This window comes from Petaurus breviceps, unplaced genomic scaffold (assembly GCF_028583685.1).
Source record: "Petaurus breviceps papuanus isolate PSGF00001 unplaced genomic scaffold, PetGlider_PUasm1.0 38, whole genome shotgun sequence".
NCBI classification, from domain to species: Eukaryota; Metazoa; Chordata; class Mammalia; order Diprotodontia; family Petauridae; genus Petaurus; species Petaurus breviceps.
In genome coordinates this window covers 101151191-101170966 of record NW_027186304.1, presented here as the reverse complement: position 1 = coordinate 101170966, position 19776 = coordinate 101151191, and the positions used below count along the sequence as shown (strand labels likewise).

Below are 19776 nucleotides of genomic sequence, written 5' to 3'. Positions count from 1 at the left end.
AATTAGGAACATGTCTAGCATATTCATTAACCTAGGGTTATCAATAAATAATACATACCATATGTATGTATGTATATTTTATATATCCCTATACAGTTAGAGAATATTATAAAATTGTATGTAAGAAGCAGTATATCACGAATTTGGAATGTGAAAAGAATTGAATTTGAAGTTGGGAAGACTAACTCCTAATCCTAGCCTTGGAACTTATTAACTATGTGACCCCTGGCAAACCACTCACCCTCTCAATGAATCTAATACCTAAGGTAATTGATTCAAAGTTGGAAGGGACCTTAGATGTCATTTCCTTCAACTCTTTAATTCTGCAGATCCTTCTGGATCCTAAGAGGTTAAATGATTTGTCCAAGATCATATAGGAAATTATACAAACACAGAATTTGAACCCAGGTTCTCTGATACCAGTTCTATCACTCAGTATTCCCAGACTAGGAATCCTTTATAATTAATTTAACAATTTAATAATAATTAAGAAATCATGTTTTATATATAGTAATATATAGTTATGTGTGCATATATAACTATATGTGCCTTTCTATATGTGTATAAAACTATTGGTATACATATGTGTGTATGTACACACACACACACATATATAATATAAACTAAGCTACTAATAATGTTTCTTTCTTAAACTATATCCTTCAAAACCTGTTAAATCCAGGTTCTTTTCCCTTCTTTTTTTTCTCCTCTTGAGATTACCAACCTATCATACATACCTGACTCCTAAGCATGGTACATCCATTTTAATGATCAGAGCCCAGCTTCATCTCACAATTCAATTTGTTGCCCACCTCTCTATCCAATGTTTAAAACAAAGAAAGGGTAAAGGTTTGGGTCTTCAGAGGCCCTCAAGTCCAAACTCTTTTATTTTACAGATGAAGAAACTAAGGCCCAGGGAGGTTAAATAGTTGAAAAAATAGGAGATAAACCTCAGGGGTAAGATCTGAACTTAAGTTCTTTCACTCCAAAGCCCATGTTCTTACCAGCCCTTCTTATTTGATACCTCTGCTATGAGAACTAAATGGACATGTCCCTAGGGGGCTTCTTTCCCTCCCTTTGAAGGACTGAAGGGTGTCTGTCTTGTGGGCTTTTAGAGGTTACTGAGATGGAACAGCAGTGGTATCAATGTGAAGACAAAGTAAGATAGAAGTGTTTCAGGAAGATGAGCTCAGTAAAGGTGAAGAAAAGAGAGGAGTAAGGGCATTGATAGATAATCTGATCATCTTTTTATTCAAGCTCCCTGTTTTGGACTTCTCACATTGGTCAGTTTCATGGTACATTTTATATGAAAAGATACTGATGTGTTCTAACAGATAGGTTCTAGTGAGATGGCTGTCTATGCCTCTTGCTTGAAAGAGATAAGGAGAATAAATAGCATACTCAATATCATATAATCCATTCAATATCCCCAAATCTCAAAAGCAAATAAAATTGACTGTGTGGAAATGATACGTTAAATCACATTATGAGGACATATTCTCTGTTTATTTGGTGATACTATGGCTCTAATGATGAAAATCACATTTTGGATCAGTCATGCAGTCAATAAGCATTTACTGAAGCCATAGCAAGAGATCTGATTTATATATCAAAGTCAACTTTGAAGGTTTCTAGTGTCATAGGGAAGATTGTCTATATTCCTATCAAGTCTATATTTTAAATTAATGATTGGATGAATAATAATACATGCATATAGCAATATAAAGTTTACAAATCATTTTTCCTTGTGTGTGCATATGAGGGCAAGCATTCTTATTCTCATTTTACAGAGAAGGAAACTGAGGCTCAGAAAAGTCAAGTAATGGCCTGTGTCCACACAACTAGCAGATATTGGAGCTTACATGTGAAAACAGGTTCTCTTCCTTTTCACTATGCTACATTGTTTCTTTTTTTCTTTCATATTTCTCAAGAAAGCTGGAGGCAAATATGCTATAATGCAGAATAGACTTAAGATGAAAAAAGATGGGATATATAGAATAATAGACTAAACCCAATATAAAATCTTGTTTTTATATAAAAAAATCAACTGCATAATTGCAGGATGGGGGAGATCTGCCTTAGACTATGTGTAAAAATGAACTGGTGTTACTAATGAGTCGCCATTATGAGCCACCAACTGTGGCTGATAAACATACAAGCAAAAGTAAAGGCATCTAAGGCTATAGAGGTAGGATGTCCTGACTACGGGAGGAAATATACATGGCACTGAAACAGAACAGAAGTGGAGGAAGTTATTGCCCTGCTAATCAGACAATCCCTCAATGAGTCATCACACTTTACGGGAGATAACTATGAGACAGATAAGATGTAGGGGAGTGGAAGCAGGTCAGCCAGGAGTCTAGAACTAGCTCAGTTAAATGATGTAGCAAAGGAAGAAGTGAAAGTATGAATAAAATGATGTCTTCATGTTCTTTGGATTTGAATGATCGAAGTCCTTAACCTAAGGTCTATAGATTTGGATAAGAAGCAAATACAGCTTTATTTTCACTAACACCTCTAACCAAAATTTAGCATTCCCTCCAATTATGATTGTCAGTAGCATATCATATTTAGACCAGACATCCTCAGGCTCCCATAGGAGATCATGATGCCCAGAAAAAGGTTTAGAAACCCTGATCTAAACTATTACTGTCTCCTAGAACAATGGGCTGTAATCTACATACAAAAATGTCATATGCATTGAGGAATGGTTATATAGAATCATAAAATTTTAAGAGGAAGGTATTTTAGGGATCACAGAGTCTAGTCAACTCATTTTTCAGATGAGGAAAATGAGAACTATGTAGATTAAACCATTTACCCAAGGTCATGCAACTGATGGGTAACAGAACCAAGACTAGAACCCAGTCTCTAGTCCAGTGGCCTTTTCAGTAAATCCCTGTCAAGGACATGTGCATTATGTGACAATGTGAGCTATAAAAAATGTGATTAAGAACTTGTCATCCAATTAGTGGAGAAAGAATACAGAATCATAGAGTAAGAGCTAGAAGGGTAAGTTTTAGAGCTCATCAGGTCCAACTGCCTCATTTTATAGATCAGGAAAATGAGGCCCAGTGATCTTAAGTGAACTGCCCAAAGTCACGGGGTTAGTGTTTGAGGCAGGATTCAAACACAATGTACAAAGGTAGTCAATGGTTAATTAGCTACAGTAATGGAATTAGCTGCTCTGTGGTGGTGGCAAAATGATTTTGCGTTTGAACGTCGGTATTTCTGATGTCCTAACAATGTTTATAAATAAACCTAGCAAAGAAAAAACCAAAATTACATTCTGATACTCAGCTCAGAAGATCCTGAGAATATGCTAATTTCCCCACTGTGGTCACTGCAAGTTCCTCCTTGTAACTCAGTCCATACTGGGGACTGGTGGGTCACCATCAGGACCAGGTTAAGAAGAATAGTTTTCTAATCAAAGCTTTTCCTGGAAAAAGGCTGTAGTTAAAGTTTGTAGGTTTAAATAGCTTCCCTGTGAGATGCAGACTTCATGCAGAATAATAGTAAACTAAGCAGGAAATGTGGAAAACAAGTAAGAAGCATTAGATGGAAGTGATCACCATAGCAGATGCTAACCAACCCAGTAATTAAAGATAGTACCTTATGTGCTTATAAATAAATTGGAAAGTAAGAGTTGCTTCAGATAAACTATTATTCTGATAAACTCCTTTAAGTAAGACTTGACTCTGTATACATAGTTCTCATTTCTTTCATTTGAAAAAACTTGGAAAATTATAGCTTTCAATTTCAACTTCCAACTGAAGGACATCCAAGTAAATGTCCTTCAGCAGAAAATACTAAGAGAAACAAATAGTAAATTAATGAATTCAATTTCTCTTCTCATGTGTTAATGTGAGGAGCATGTAATATTCCCAAGAGAACAAACAGGTTTTGGTCTTTAAAGAAGCCTTTGGATTGGGTATGGTTACAGGCATGTAAAGCAACAAGGTGCCATCCTCTCGTCAGAAGAAAATACAAGCTTTTGAATTACAGTATAACATTTATAGATGATCATTCAGGAAGATATGTGGAGGTGTTATTCAGCATACCAGGCTAGAAGATGTAACACAATCCCATAAGGATCAAATCTTTCTCTTTGAGGTGATTTATATTTAAATGAGTTCACCATAATCTTTTAAACTGAAGCGCAAATTAGTTATTAAAGTCCATTGCTGGAAGGGTTGTTCTGCATGATAATGAATTTCACGTTTCCTAAAATGGAAACAATGATTTCAACAATATCATAGGATGATATTTCAGTTAGTGAAAAGACTCCAAGATGTTGTCATAACATAACAGGGTATATAAAAATTACATATTTGTAGACTTCCTTATTAACAGTTTGTGGATAAACTTTTTTTTTTTGGTGGGGGGAAGGAGACAGGGAGTAAGGAGGAGAAAGGAAGGAAGGATCCAGGCTTGTAATTTCTTTGGATTAGGGGAATAAAATTTGCAGCTGTTTCATACATCAGGTATGTGTAAAAGGCAGAATTCTTACTCAGGTCTTTCTTGTTCCCAGACTGGCCTCTCTGCTATATCCTACACTGCCTTTCTTGGGCATAAATACATCCCTGGAAGTGGTGTAAGGTGGAAGGGGTGTGTGACAGTGAGAAATCATTAATTTTTGTAAGTTCTTAAGAGATTTTATTTGTCCAGGCATTCCATAAAAAAATGAGTACAAATACGGGAGTAGGCCAAGTAGAAATGATGCTTGAAATATTTAAATATTTGTTTTTGTGGTTGCCTGATCTTTTATTTCTATAGCCACTTTTTCCTATAGCAATGTCAGTGTCTCCCATACTCCTGACCTGTATACCTTCTACAGCCAGACAGGAGGATTTCATCTTTACAACAGTGATGTAGGATCATATCCCTTAAACTTGAGCAAGAAATCCCAGCTGGTGCCACTGATAGTTTTCTCAGTCAACTGACATCCCATTGTGACTCTGAATGTCTTGGGTCAAATAAATGTGGGTTATGGTGGTTCTAGCAGAAGTCTCACATCTGGGCTGGTATCGGAGGGGATGGTCCTAAATGATAATATGGGGCTAGAGTCTAACCACTTGCTTATACTAACCAGCAACATACTAGCCATATTGTTGCCTTCTGAATGATGGAACTGAAGGAGAGGATCCAGATAGGGATAGGACTTCCCTTTGCAATGTAGGTTTGAATGCTGATAGATTTCCCTATGGATAGTGCTATGAAAATCTGTGTCTTTTCATTGCAATGGTATTCCATCAAATGCCTTTAATCCTTAACCATATTTTGAGACTGATAGAGGTTAGATGTAAATCCCCAACTCCCTTTTCTTTTAAAAATTGTCAATCCTAGAATAAGCAGTTATTCATAATCTTTGAAAGGGCAAAATTCTATTCCATCACTTCAAGTCCCAGTTTTGTGGCTTTATGACTAGCATCTATAATACATAATAAAAACTCAGCAAATTTCTCCTCTTATTCTGTGCTGTCAGTGTGACTGATAGTGCTGGCCTGGTCTCATTTACCTCCTAATGACCTGTCTATGACTACACATCATTTTCACTTACCTGCCTCAGCCTTCTGCTGCTTTTCAATCTTCTCCAGTCTCCCTAGCAAGGAGTCAATTTTAGTTTTGATTTGGGTTAATTCTTTCTTGATTGTCTGTAACTCATCTGATTTCACTGGAAGGGGGGACAAAGGAAAGAAAGAAACAGATCATGAAATACACTCTGATTTATGCAAAGAGCCCCCACTTCCTGTGTGCCCTTGCCAATGTATGCAGCATAGTGCCTAATATTACTGGTTCCTCATTTCTTATAGGACTCTTGGGAATGGATATTTAAAATGAACTTCTTTCAGATTACAGATACTGAATCTCAACAGGATGTGTATGAGCTACTAAATCCAAATGACAATGGATTATTTTACAAAGGGATGGGGAGCTTGAAAATAAGATATAAAATCACTCAAAGGTTCAGTCTTGAAAAATTACAATGCCCATAAGTCTATAATATAGACATATTTAAGGAGAGGAATGATTGAATCATGATAGGCACAAAGTTATTTTCTAACAGTACTTTGTAAGGCTACGTTGGAATATTATATCTCATCAGGAATTTTAAGTTTTTATCCAGAGCTAGGTGATATATTGATACCAATATATAACATTAAGCTATCAATTATGAGGTTTTTATAATAATCCAAGCAAGAAGTAATGAAGGTGTGAACTAAGATGTTGATTACCATATGAGTAGAAAGGAAGAAACAACACATTCACCAGATAGTAATCATGAATTTATCAAGCACTTACAATGTGTCAGCCACTATGCTAAGTGCTAGGCATACACAGGCAAAAATATTCCCTGTTCTCAAGGAGTTCACAGTCTAAAGTGGGAGACATCATAAAAACAACTAGGCACAAGCAAGATATATGTTGGGTAAATCAGAAGTAACCTCAGAGAGAAGACATTAATATTAAGGAACTCTTGGAAAGACTCTTTGCAGAGGGTAAGATTTTGTCTGGGATATGAAGGAAGCATAGGAAACCAGGAAATAGAAGTTAGGAAGAGTAGTTCAAGTGTAGAGGAGAGCCAGTGAAAATGCCCAGTCTGGGGTGGCTAGGGGCACAATGAATAGAGCACCGGCCCTGGAGTCAGGAGGATCTGCATTCAAATCTGACCTCAGATGCTTAACACTTACTAGCCATGTGACCTTGGGCAAGTCAGTTAACTTCAACTGCTCTGCCCTCCCCGCTCCAAAAAAAAAGAAAATGCCCAGAGTCTGGAGAGGGAGTGTTTTATGAGAGGAACAACAAGCAGTTCTGTGTCTCTTCATTACAGAATTAATGTGGGGAGCAAGATAAAAGAAAACATGAAGACTGAGAGGAGTCTAGGTTACAAAGGACTTTAAAAAATCAAACAGAGGATTTATATTTGATCCTGGAGACAGCAGGGAGCTGATAGAATTGATTGAATGGGTTAGTGGGTGACATGATAAGACCTGTGCTTTGGGGAAACCCGACAGCTGAGCAAAGGATGGACTGGAGTGGGGAGAGATTTGGGATAGGAATACCAATGAGCAGGGTCTTGCAATAGTCCAAGAGTAAGGTGATCAGAGCTGGCATGAGGGTGGTGGCAGCATCAGAAGAGAAAGGAGAAATGTTATGAAAGTAGAATTGATAGAACTTGGCAACAGATAAGAGATGGTGTGTGTGTGTGTGTGTAAGGGAATTATAATGACTTTTAGATTACGTATCTGGGTGACTGGGAGGATGACGGTACCCTTGATAGTGATGGGGAGGTTAGGAAACAGAAGACTAGAAATCAGTGGAGAGGCTAGGGCTGGATAAATAGATCTGAGAATCATCTACGTTGAGATGACAACTGAACCTGTGGTTGCTAATGAGATCGCCAAACAAAAGGATACATCAAGAGAAAAGAAGGTCAAAAAAAAAAAAAAAGACGTGGGACACTACAGTTAGTGAGTAAGATATGAATGATGATTCAGGAAAGAAGACTGAGAATGGTCAGACACCTAGTAGAAGAACCAGGAGAGATTAGTGTAGTGAAAACTTACACAGGAGAATAAAGGAGAAGAGAGTGATTAATAATGTCAAAGGTAGCAGAGAGGGCCAGAAGAATGACGAGTTAGAAAAGGCCATTAGATTGGTAACTTTGGAGTGAGTAGTTAGAATTGAATGTTGAAATAAGAAGACAGGCTCCATTAAATTAAGAAAAGGAACTGCACACATCAATGGTAGATAAACTTTCTAATGGCATTTATAATAGGAAGGAGATACAGGATGCTATGAAAGGGATAATATAGGATGATAGCTAGCAGAACAGATGGCTCATGTGAGGATTTTTTAAGTATGAGGGAGACAAGGGCATGTTTGTATGCAACAGCAAAGCATCCAGAAAACAGGGAGAGATGGAAGATTAGTGAGATAGCAGGAATGATAGAGGGGACGATTTACTGAAGAAGATGGCATAGACTGGGCTCACCTGTGCATATAAAAGGGTGTGTGAAGAGTCACCTTTTCAAGTTAAACAGGCATGACGGAGGAGTTAGTGAGGGAAGATATCTGAGTAATGTAAGAAGAAAAGAAGAGGAAAAGAAGGAAGTCTTACTAAATAGACTCAAATTTTTTTGGAGTGAAATATGACTCAGGGTCCACAGCTTAGAAGGTGAAAGAAGAGGGTACCATGGCAGGTATGAAGAGGGATTCCAAAAAAGTTTGGAAAACCTGCTGTGGTGAGTAGATAGTGAATCAATTAGAAAGGTGAAAAAGGTTTATTTTGCTACAGGTAGGGCTCAGTTGAGATGATGGAATATATTTGCAGTGGACCCAGTCAGTATGGTTTTCTGATTTCTACAGTTCCTTTAATAGCATAAAAATAGAAAAAAGGGCAGTGGATCATGGGGGTGATAAAAGGCTGGGGCTTGGTAGAGCAAAACTGAGGAGGCAAGGGATTGAGAGTAGAAAAGAATGTAGAATTGACCAAGATAGGGCAGTCAGTTCAGGAGTGATGATCTAAGAAAACCTGAGGGGTTAGTGGGATTTGAGGCCCTGGCATGGATGAAGAACAGGATTAGGGGTAATAAGGAAGGGGAAAAGACAGAATGATAAAAGATTTTGATCAGATGGAGGAATTTCAGAATTCATAATTGTGGAACATGACATGGTCAAGAAAATGACCATCAGAAGTTGTAGAGATAGAATTAATAAGAGGTAGGAACTGGATATGAAGTATTAGGAAAAGGGAAGAAGCAAGGATGACACCAAGGTTAGGTTGCAAAATGGAGTGACTGGGAGGATGATGGTGGCATTAAAACAAACAGGAAGTATGAAGGGGAGAGAAGTTTAGGGTAAGTCACAAGTTCCTTTTTTGGACGAGTTTAGTTTCAGATGCCTACAGCATATCGGGGGGAGAGACCCATGAGGCAATTAATGACAGGTGATTGGAATTGAAGGAAGAGGTTAGGGCTGGATAGCTCCTGGATAGATCCAGGAGTCAGTCATCTGCATAGAGAGGATGCTTAAATTCATGAAGACCAATGAGATCTCCAGAATAAAACATACAGAGAAAGAAGAGGACCCATAACACTTTATTAGGAAAACAAATTTATGTTACATAACCAATTGATCACCAAGACCTGTCAATTCTATTTTTCAGTAAACTCTTAGAGGTCTTCTACCCTTTATTTCTTCCCACAAACCTCTAATTAATTCATTTTTTAAAAGCAATTTGGGTTAAGTAACTTGCTCAAGGTTACATGGCCAGTTTTGTGTGTGTGTGTGTGTGTGTGTGTGTGTGTGTGTGTGTGTGTGTGTGTGTGTTAAGTATCTGAGGCCGGAACCGATCCTGGGTCCTCCCGACTCCGGGGCCGGTGAGCAGCCCCTCTAATTAATTCTTTATCCTATTCCTGGAATAATTTTTCTTATAAATATAGTTAGCTATATCACTTCTAGGCTCAAAAATTTTCAGTGGCACCCAATTGTTTATTAATAAAAGTTTGAGTTCTTTTTCCTGCCACCCAAGGCCCTTCACAGACTGACATAAATCTACCTTTCATACATATCCCATATAAATCATTTTTTTTCCAGTGTGGTACTCCAACCAAATTGGATTGCTCTTTGTCACCAGAACACACTCTTTCTCAGTCTCCATGGTTTGGTCACAGTGTTCCCTACTACTGAATTACACTTCCTTCCTTTTCCTTTAGTTTGTTGAATTCCTTCCAATTCTTCAAAGTCCAGTTCAAATGACTCCTCCTCAGATGTCCTTTTCTAATCTCTTTTGATCAATAATGACTTTCTTCACTGGGTTTCAAAGCCCACAAAGTATTTTGTTTTATAACTTTCTATGTCACTGACTATATTAATATCATGTGGATCATAGTTATCTCTCTTTGGGTCTTATCTCCATATTACAATGGGTGGAAGAGTCTCTTATCAAAACTTTGTACCAGTAGAAGCCAAAATAGCAGATTAGAGGCAGCAACTCAGCTGAACTATCTCAACATTCCCTATTAAATAACATTAAAATAACACCTCAAATAAAATTTTGGAGCTGAAGAGCCAACAAAAGGTAAGGGTGAAATATATTTCTGGCTTAAGAAAATTTATGAGGTTGGCAGGAGATATCTTTGACACCAAGGTGGAGGCCTGCCCAGAGCACACATCGGGTCAGCAACAGTGGATACAGCAGCAGCAGCAGTAGCTTCAGGAACTCTCAGCTCAGAGATAGTAAGGGAGTCAGACAACTGGTCAGAAAGAGGTTACAGGGGACCCTTTGCTGGCATTGGGTACAACTGGCACTGATTTGCAGTTCTATTGCTCATACACAGTTCTGGATCATAGTTCCAGGAGGACAGCAGTAGTGGTGGTTGGTCAAAAGAGAATAGTGGCTCTTGTCTCAGTTCCAAGGCAAAGGGGAATGATAGACCTTATGATTTCAGGGCACCAGGGACAGTTCTTGGGTAAAGACCAGAGTACAAATCAGAAGAGCAGTGATTATACCTCTCCCAGGATCACACCACCTTGGAAACAATGAAAACTTTCAGACTCCTGGAACCAGTTCTAAAAAAAAACAGCATGAAAAAGCCTAAAGTGGGGTGGCTAGGTGGAGCAGTGAATAGTGCCCTGGAGTCAGGAGGACCTGAGTTCAAATCTGGCCTCAGACACTTAATACTTATTAACTGTGTGACCTTGGGCAAGTCACTTATCTCCAATTACCCTGCCTTCCCTCATCCAAAAAGAAAAAAAAAAGAAAAAGAAAAGAAATGAAAAAGCCTAAAGCTTGGGACAGTTCCTTTCCACACTCAGGAGGACAGAGCCCAAATTCAACATAAAGTTCAAAGTCAAGAAATAGGCTGAAAAAAATGAGCAAATAAACAGCAGCAACAACAACAAAAGACCTTGGCCACGAAAAGCTAATACTGTAGCAGGGAAGGCCAAGGCACAAACTCAGAATAAGACAACAATGTGAAAATAGCTACAGCCAAAACCTCAAAGAAAAATGCTAATTGGACCTAAGCCCAAAAAGAATGCCTAGAAAAGTTTTCAAAAAGAGATAAGAATGGCAGAGGAAAAATTGGGAAAAGAAAGAAGAGTGATGAAAGAAAATGATGAAAAAAATTAACAGCTTGGTAAAAAAGGTACAAAAAGCACTGAAGAAAATAATAAGACATATTTACATATATGTATGTGTGTATATACATACATATATACACACATGCTAAATTATGAATGGAAATCTAACATACATAATAGGGAAATAGGAGGGGAAGGGGAAAATAGAGGGGTAATGATAAAAGGAAAGGTGAATTAAGAGAGGCAGTGGTTAGAAGCAAAATAAACTTTTGAGGAAGGATAGAATAAAAAAAGAGAGAAGAAACAGAAGAATATGGCATAGAGGGAAATAGAAAGTTAATAATCTTAACTGTGAATGTGAATGGATGAGCTCACCCTAAAATGGAAGCAGAGAGAAGAATGAATTAGAAACCACAATCCAGCAATGTGTTGCTTACAATAGACACATTTGAAACCAGAAAGACACACAAAATTAAAATAAGGCCTGGAACAGAATCTATTATGATTCAACTGAAATAAAAAAAAGCAGGGATAAAATCATTATCTCAGACAAAGCAAAAACAAAAATAGACCTAGTTTAAAAAAAAGATAATCGGGGAAGCTACATTTAGCTAAAAGGTACCAAAGACAATGAAATGTCAAAGATTTTCACAGCAAGTTTATCCAATTGAAGCCTCATTTCTCAGATATATACTGAGCAAAGAATTGAGTCAGATTTATCAAAATAACCATTTTCCAGTTGATAACTTTGAGTGCTATATCACATCTAACAGAAATAATAATTACTAGAGATGATGAAGAGAAAATAGGTACATTAATGAATTATTGCGAATTGGTCCAACCATTATGGAGAATGATTTGAACTATAGACAAAAGTTTCTAAAACTGTGCATATATTTTGGCCCAGCTATACCACTATGAGGTATGTAAACCAAAGAGATCAATTAAAAAATAAAAGGATCCATATGTACAAAAATATTTACAGCAGCTCTTTTTGTGGTGGCAAGGAACTGGTAATTAAAGGACTGCTCATCAGTTGGGGAATGGCTGAACAAGTTGTGACATGATTGTGATGGAGTACTATTGTGCTATAAGAAATGATGGGAGTGGGGATAGTTACAGAAAAATGTGGCAAGACCTATATGAACTGATGCAAAGAAGAACTGAGAGATCATTATGCACAGTAACAGCAATGTTGTAATGATCAACTATGGAAAAACTTGGCTACTCTGATCAATATAATGATCCAAGACAATTCCAAAAGATTCATAATGAAAAAAGGTTATCTACTTGCAGAAAGAGAACTAATGAACTGAGTGCAATTTGAGGTAAAATTTTCTCATTCAATTTTTCTTGCTTTTTCCCCCCCAAATATGGCAACTATGGAAATGCTTTGAAAGATTTCACAGGTATAATTGATATTATATTGCTTGTCTTCTCAGTGACTGGGGGAGGTATGGAAAGGAGGTAGAGAATTTGGAATTCAAAATTTTAAAAGAAAAGAACCTTCAAAATTAATAAATAATACATTCTTTCCTCCACCTCCCACCCACCCCTCAAAACAACAAACTTTGAACCATACCAAGGAACTATTTCTGTTGTTTTTATACATAGCAGCTTCTCAAATCAACCAGCAAAGTTGTCACCAATCTTATCTATTCATAAAATTGACTCCCGGGAAATATGCCCTAACCCTTATAGAAAGCACTGGAAGCCAAAGGCAGCCTGTTTCTAGCTAAAGAGGTCCCATCACACTTTGTGACAAACAACATTGGATTTAACTGGGAGGTATATATTTAGAGGACCCCTGAATGCTTCCAGATTATCTGCATTCATAACTATTGTTCCTCTTTTATCCCACAATATTAATTATGTTGCATTAGAAATCTTGGCTCCTCCACAAAATTATTGTTTTTGTTTTTGAATGCATGGAAATGATAACAATTTCTAATAGTTGAGGGCATTTTAGGAAAGCATTTTTCTTATATTTTCATGAAGTAGAAAGGAAATTCTGCTGATTAGTTTTTGTGGTTGAAAAATTGATAAACTATTCTTTACTACAACAGAAAATGTCCTGACGCTGCAGACTGAGAACACACCAATGCATCAATTAAAACATCATTTGGGATTTGTATGTTAAATGCACAAATAATGACTAAAATAGAAGCAACAACTGCTACTATGAAAATGATGACTATTATGATTCACACGCCTAATGTGATTTAAGACTGCATGGTTTAGTGGTTAGATCAAACAACCAATAAACATTTATTAAACACTTGTTATGTTCCAGGTACTGTGTTAAGCTTTAGGAATACCAAAAGAGGTTAAAGACAGTCCTTGCCCTCAAAGAACTTACAATCTACTAAGGGACACAACAGGCAAACAAATACATAGAAAGCAAGTTTTATATGGGATAAAAAAGGAAAGAATTAACAGAGGGAACGCACTAGAGTTCTAGAGTTGGAGTTATAAAGATTGGGATTCAAATCCTGACTTTGATGTTAGCTGTGTGGGAAAGTCACTTAAACCTTATTATCATCAGACAAATATTTAAGATGTTGTTATAGATGGTTGTGTTGATTGAAAGAGGTCCCACATGGATGAAACCATAGACTCTAGATATTTTTGCCTAAATTATTCTATTGATACTTATAACAGTACCTAGAGGTTGTTATTGTAAATAAAATTATCTCCTATTTATCTCAAGAAATTTGAGGCTCAGAGAGATAAATGCACTTTTCCACTGTCAAATAGCTAGTAAGTATGGAAGTCTTGACATGAAGTCAGGTATTGTGCCTCCAAATCCAAGGTTCTTTACTTCACATTCATAAAATCATCCCTTTAATAACTGTTATCTGCACTCTCATTTTCCTCTCTCCCAGGCAAAAGTCTCCTCACTCATCCATCTTCAAAGGCATTTGTCTCCGTTTAGGGATAACAGAAAGGACTATTTAAAAAATATATCTGGGAAAATTAAATAGTCAAAGAAAGGATAATCAGTTAACAAACAGTAAGTGCCTACTATATGTCAAACACTGTGATAATCACAAGAGAACAAAGAAAGGCAAAAATAGTCTCTTGCTTTCAAAGAACTAGAGTCTAGGGGGAGAGACAACAAGCAAACAACTATGCATAAATACAATACATACAGGACAAATCAGGGACAATCTTGAGGCAGAAGGCAAGAAGTAGAATTTAATGAGGATCAAGAAAAGCTTCCTGTAGAAGGTGGGATTTTACTCCGACTTGAATAATGCCAAAGAAGGCAGGAGACAGAGGTAAAGAAGCAGTAAATTCCAAGAATGGTGGAAAGCCAGTGAAAATATCTAGCATCTTGTTGGAGAAATAGGAAGGGGGTCGTTGTTACTAGATTGCACAGTATGTTGGAGGGGTTTAGGATAATGTGGTGTAGAATGTAAGAAGAATGAAAAGGTAGGGGGACCACTGCTCAATATCGATGAAGTGATTATAACTGACCCTACGAGAAGGCAAAACTGCACCACTCTTGCTTTGCTTTCATGTCCTCTACCAAGAAGAATGATCATTGGATTGGAATCAACACCACAAAATGGCTAGCAGGTAGTTGATATCCAAATATTTAAGGAAACTTTAAGACAGACCTAATTTCCTTTGATGAGTTCAATTCATTTGGTTCAGATGACTCAAATGAAATAAAACTAAGGTACTGAAAGAACTGGTAAATGTGTTTGTTGAGCCATTTTCAGTAATCTCTGAAAGACTGGAGAACTGGAAAGGCAATATAATACTGGAAAATAGCAAATGTCCCAGTTAAGAAAAACAAAAAGGAAGAGAATGGAGCATGCAAACTAGAGTTCAGAGAGCTTGATTTTGATTCCTAACAAAATTCTAGAACATTAGTAAAGTTAATGGATATTCAGAAAAGGGAACAGTGATCCCAAAGAGCCAGCAAGGCTTTGTTAAGAATAAGTCACTTCATTTCTTTTATTAACAGGGTTACTATCCCAGTAGATCAGAGGCATGCTATAGATAAGAATTTTCTTACCTTTAGTAAAGCACTTGAAAAAGTCTCTTATTCCATTCATGTGTAAAAGATAGAGAGGTGTGGGCACAATATTACAATTAAATGGACATGGAAGTGCTTAAACAACTTGACTCAACAAATGTGGCTAATAGTTTCATATCAACTTCAGGCTATTTTATTGCATATAAGCATCCTCACAGGAGAGTGGGAAAGGTGAATAAAAACCATGAGAGTTAAACAAGTTATTTTTATGGTATAAACAAGTTATAAAATCTAGGTTTGAATACAACCTGTACCATTTATTAATGGTGTTAATGGGCAAGTCACTTTATCTCTCTGAGACTTAATTTATTCTGTAAAGTGGTCACAATAATATATACATTACCTACTTGATAGTAGTGTGAAGAGGAAAATACAATATAAAATGTGAATTATCATTATGGGAAAAGAGGATACAAACGAGGCTATCATTATGTACAAATCAATCAATCAGTCAACAACAAGCATTTATTGAGCACCTATTAAATGCCAAGTACTATGTTATGTGGTGGGGACATAATTACAATAAATGAAACAATCCCTGCTGGCAAAGAATTTATAGTCTAGGGAAGACCAGATTTTTGAGTTACCTATGCATTTTAATTATTCATTGTAAGATATTCTTATATATGTATGTGTCTGTATTGTATAAATGAGCAGAGAATGATAAAGTGAAGTTCTTCATTTCAGTAATGCCTAGAATTCAATTTAGTTTTGAATTTCCAAAGAACATGATTTTCTATAGTTACTTCCTTCTTTTTCACTTATAATGATCTCACATTGGGCATTCCCTGAGGACTACTGAGCCAAATGGAACATTTAGTTTGACTCTCTTCAGCCCTCAGGAAACATTTAATATTTAATCAAAATATATTACAATTCTATTTCTGCTAGAGCCATAGTCATAGTTCAATTATAATCTCATTTTAAGAGATTTTAAACTTAGAAAAATGCTTTATGCTTGAATCTTATTAACAAAATATATCAGATGAGTTTTTTCCTTTAAAAATTCTCAATTATAAAGGCAGTTATTTATTTGCACTTCTTTAAGTTGCCAAGTCATTTGTGAAATAAAAATCATAAGACTAAGGAATCTAGGGGGAATAGCTACTTTAAAAATGCCAAACAACAGGCAGGAGAATACAGTTTTAAAATAAGGAATTATGTATGCTTCACATCCATTATTTGGGAGATATGAAACTATCATTTTTGAGTTGCAGATAAATCTGAAAAACAAAACAAAACAAACCCAAACATTTTCTGCCACAACAGTAAATTGATTCTCCTTTGAAGAATGATTAACATTTCTTTTGCTAGGAGCATGTCATTTAGTTTTACTTAAAGTTATCAAATAAAATGCCAAACATTTTGTCTTATTGCTTTAAATTTCATTGCACAAGAAAATGGCAGGTCAAAGTGGGATTGTTGATGAAAACTAATGGAATCCTTTCCAAAATTGCTAAATCATTGTTATTTTTTTTGCAATAGGAACGTGATTGCCTATCTTATATTTGTTTATACCTTAAAAATCTCAATGTGGCTCCTAAAACAATTTGAAACCTAAGAGCCTGCTGAAGCCTTCTGTCCTTGATCACACAGTGTTTTGCTACCTTTGGTCTGATCTGATTTGCTCTCATATAGTTAATAATAATAACAACTCTTTATGATGCTAAAGTCTTACAAAGTATATTTCCTCACAACCACACAGTGCAGTCAGCACTTGGTGTTCTCCCATTTTTTGAAGGAGGAAATTGAAGTTCAGAGAGAATGACTTGTCCATGTTCACAGAATTATAGAATTTCAGAGTGTGAGGGACTGCTTTGACTGTCTAATTCAACAGTACCAAAAAAGAATCCCCAATATGATGTGGTATGGGCCTAAGCCGAGACCTTTCCCCTTTGTCCCAAAAGAATTTGAGTTCCATTGGTCCATCGGCCCTGGGAAATCCCCTACCTTGAATTCTCCCTGATTTTTCCCATCCTTGATCCTATCAAAATACCCCTAACCTAACCTGTTACCTCCGAATTGCCTCCAGCTTCTTCCTACCCTAGATTCCATCAAAATCCCATTCTCTTGGTTCCTGGGAATCTGACTTCTAGTCACCCCAGTCCCATGAAGATCCCCTTTAGACTCCTCCTCAAGACCTTCCAGAAGCCCCTCCTCACAGCTAGTAAGTAGCTTATCATTAATTCACTATTTCCTACTCAAATTTGGACAGAGTACCAGGCCTGGAGTCAGGAAGACTCATTTCATGAGTTCAAAAATGGCCTCAGACACTAGCTGTGTGACCCTGGGCAAGTCACTCAACCCTCTTGGCCTCAACTCATCAGGAAAATGATCCAGAAAAGGAAATGACAAACAACTCTAGCATCTTTGGCAAAAAAATCTCAAATGGCATCACCAAGAGTCAGACATGACTGAAAATGACTGAACAATAAAAAACAAATCCAAGTTCAAGTTCTTTAAGCTCTGATCCTAAATATCTTTTTAATTAAAAGGAAAGGTAAAAACTGATAAAGGGATGTTCAAAAGATTGATGACTACACAATTTTTATGCCCTTGCTGCTCAATAAATTTGTTAAAAGAAGGGACGAATGATATAATCAGAAGAATTAAAATAGCCTTGGAGAAAGGAGGACTTTGAATAGAAATTCAGTCAGCTGTCTGAAGCATTTATGGTTTTTTTTCCATTGATAGGTATCACAAAAACCTGCCTAAGAACAGAGAGGGGCTCTGCACTTTTTTGGGCTCCTCAGAGCAGCTGGCCCAGTAACTTTGTATATGGGAGGCACTAAGAAACTATTGGTTGATTGATATGGCATATTAGCGGTTTGTAGTCAGCTCTTGCTATTACTTTGTGATTGTGGTACCAATACAAAATTCATATCTTATATAGACAAGTTCTATAGTTTTTCTAACATTTGGATTTAAGATCTGGGCAACAGGTTAAGGTCAAGGAGTCTCAGATTTTAAATTTATTCAACTTATGGTCTGGAATCAAACTGTGAACATACATTTAATTTATTTTTGAGCAGTCGGATGCATTTGAAAGTCTTCCTTCTACCAGTTCTTTTATTATTCATATTCCTCCACACAAGATGCTAAAAATCATGATGCTCTAAGCACATTTTTTGGTGCCATTTACCGAAATCAATACCATTAATTATTGGTCATGGGTAAGCCATTTTGTGCCCAGGGCAATTGCCATGGGTGGCATTATGTTCAAATATGAAGAGTTGCTCATAGTACATGTATAGTCAGGAAAAATAAGAGAGAATAATATGAGAAATACAAGAAAAATAAGAAGAAAATTTTGGGATAAAAAGAAAGTGATAGACAAAAAGGGTGTTTAAAAAATGACAGCAAACAATCATTAGGTGCCTACGTCCAGAGAACCAGAATAGATTATAAGGAGGATAGCAAATTTAGGTAAGCTATAATCTGTGCTTCAAAGAGTTCATCGGGTGCAGAAAGAAGATCTGTGTTGGAATCCTGTCATTAAACTTACTAACTTGGTGGCTGTGGGTAAGTGACTTAACCTCACTGGGCCTTGTTTGTAAATGGAGAAATGACACTTGAATATTCATGTCTTTGGATTGTTATAAAACTCAAAGAAGATAACATGTCAAGTGTTTTACAAAACTTAAATCTCCACATAAATATCAACTTTATTTATTATCATTACTATTATTATTAGGGGGTAAGATACTGACAAATATGGTGATAATGCCATATTATATGATCCATACATTAGAGAGTTACAAAAAGTAGTGCTTTTTGAGTAAAAACATTGGCTGCTAATACGGCTTGGTATGATACAAATCATAGGGACATTCTAGGACTAGAATCTTATGAGTTCTATTTTCACAAATACTACTTTACAAGTCATGCTGATTAAATTCCTCTATCTATAAGTAGTTCTGGGTTTTAGTTTTTCCAGTTGAAATAAAGCAAAATGGCAACTGAGAAAATTAAAATTCCTGAGATCATTCATTTTAGATCTTTTTTGATGTGAATCTTTGTTTAGGAGACAAAGAAAAAAAGAATGAATTTATGATTACCCATATTATCTTAAGTATTTCCTCCTAAATTATTCTTTAATTTTTTTTAAGAGAAAGAAACAAAGCAAATACAATTTGTCAGTTCTACTCTCTCTGAAGTTGGTTGGTTTTTCTGATAACTTTTTTTGACAATATAAGCAGATCACATTGTGTCCCAGACAGAAAAATGATGTTTCTGCCTTATGCTGAGGAGAGAGATATAATCTGAAAAGGAAATTGGGCGTATAAGACTATATTGAATATGTCTGTCTTTATCAAAGTGTTTGCTTCTTTAGTTTATGTTGTGTAAAGGACTTATCTTCATTTCATTCTCACACATTGCTGCCAAATCTACCTCAGTAAAAAATTATCAGGGAACTGGGACAACCGTGCTGATAATTCTAATACTTTTCCTTTCTTTACTAGCCCCATCCCTGCACTCCCCCCCTTTCACATAAACCATTCGACATAATGGTTAAATTGCTTCCAATTGACTTGAATTTGGAATAATATTTTCAAAATGCTGGTGGAGACAAAGCCTAGGAATTGCAGTAAAATGTCAAATGACGAGTAATACTATTATTCTTATAGCATATAATAAGT

General features: G+C 36.4%; 1 protein-coding gene across 1 annotated transcript in view; it reads right to left on the bottom strand.

Annotated features, from left to right (window-relative positions):
- Positions 1-19776, bottom strand: part of RALYL (RALY RNA binding protein like) — an 823485-nt gene that overhangs the window by 63106 nt on the left and 740603 nt on the right. The window contains exon 10 of the mRNA XM_069100197.1: positions 5561-5674. Within this exon, the coding sequence (XP_068956298.1) occupies positions 5561-5674 (114 nt within the window). The remainder of the gene's footprint in view (positions 1-5560; positions 5675-19776) is intronic.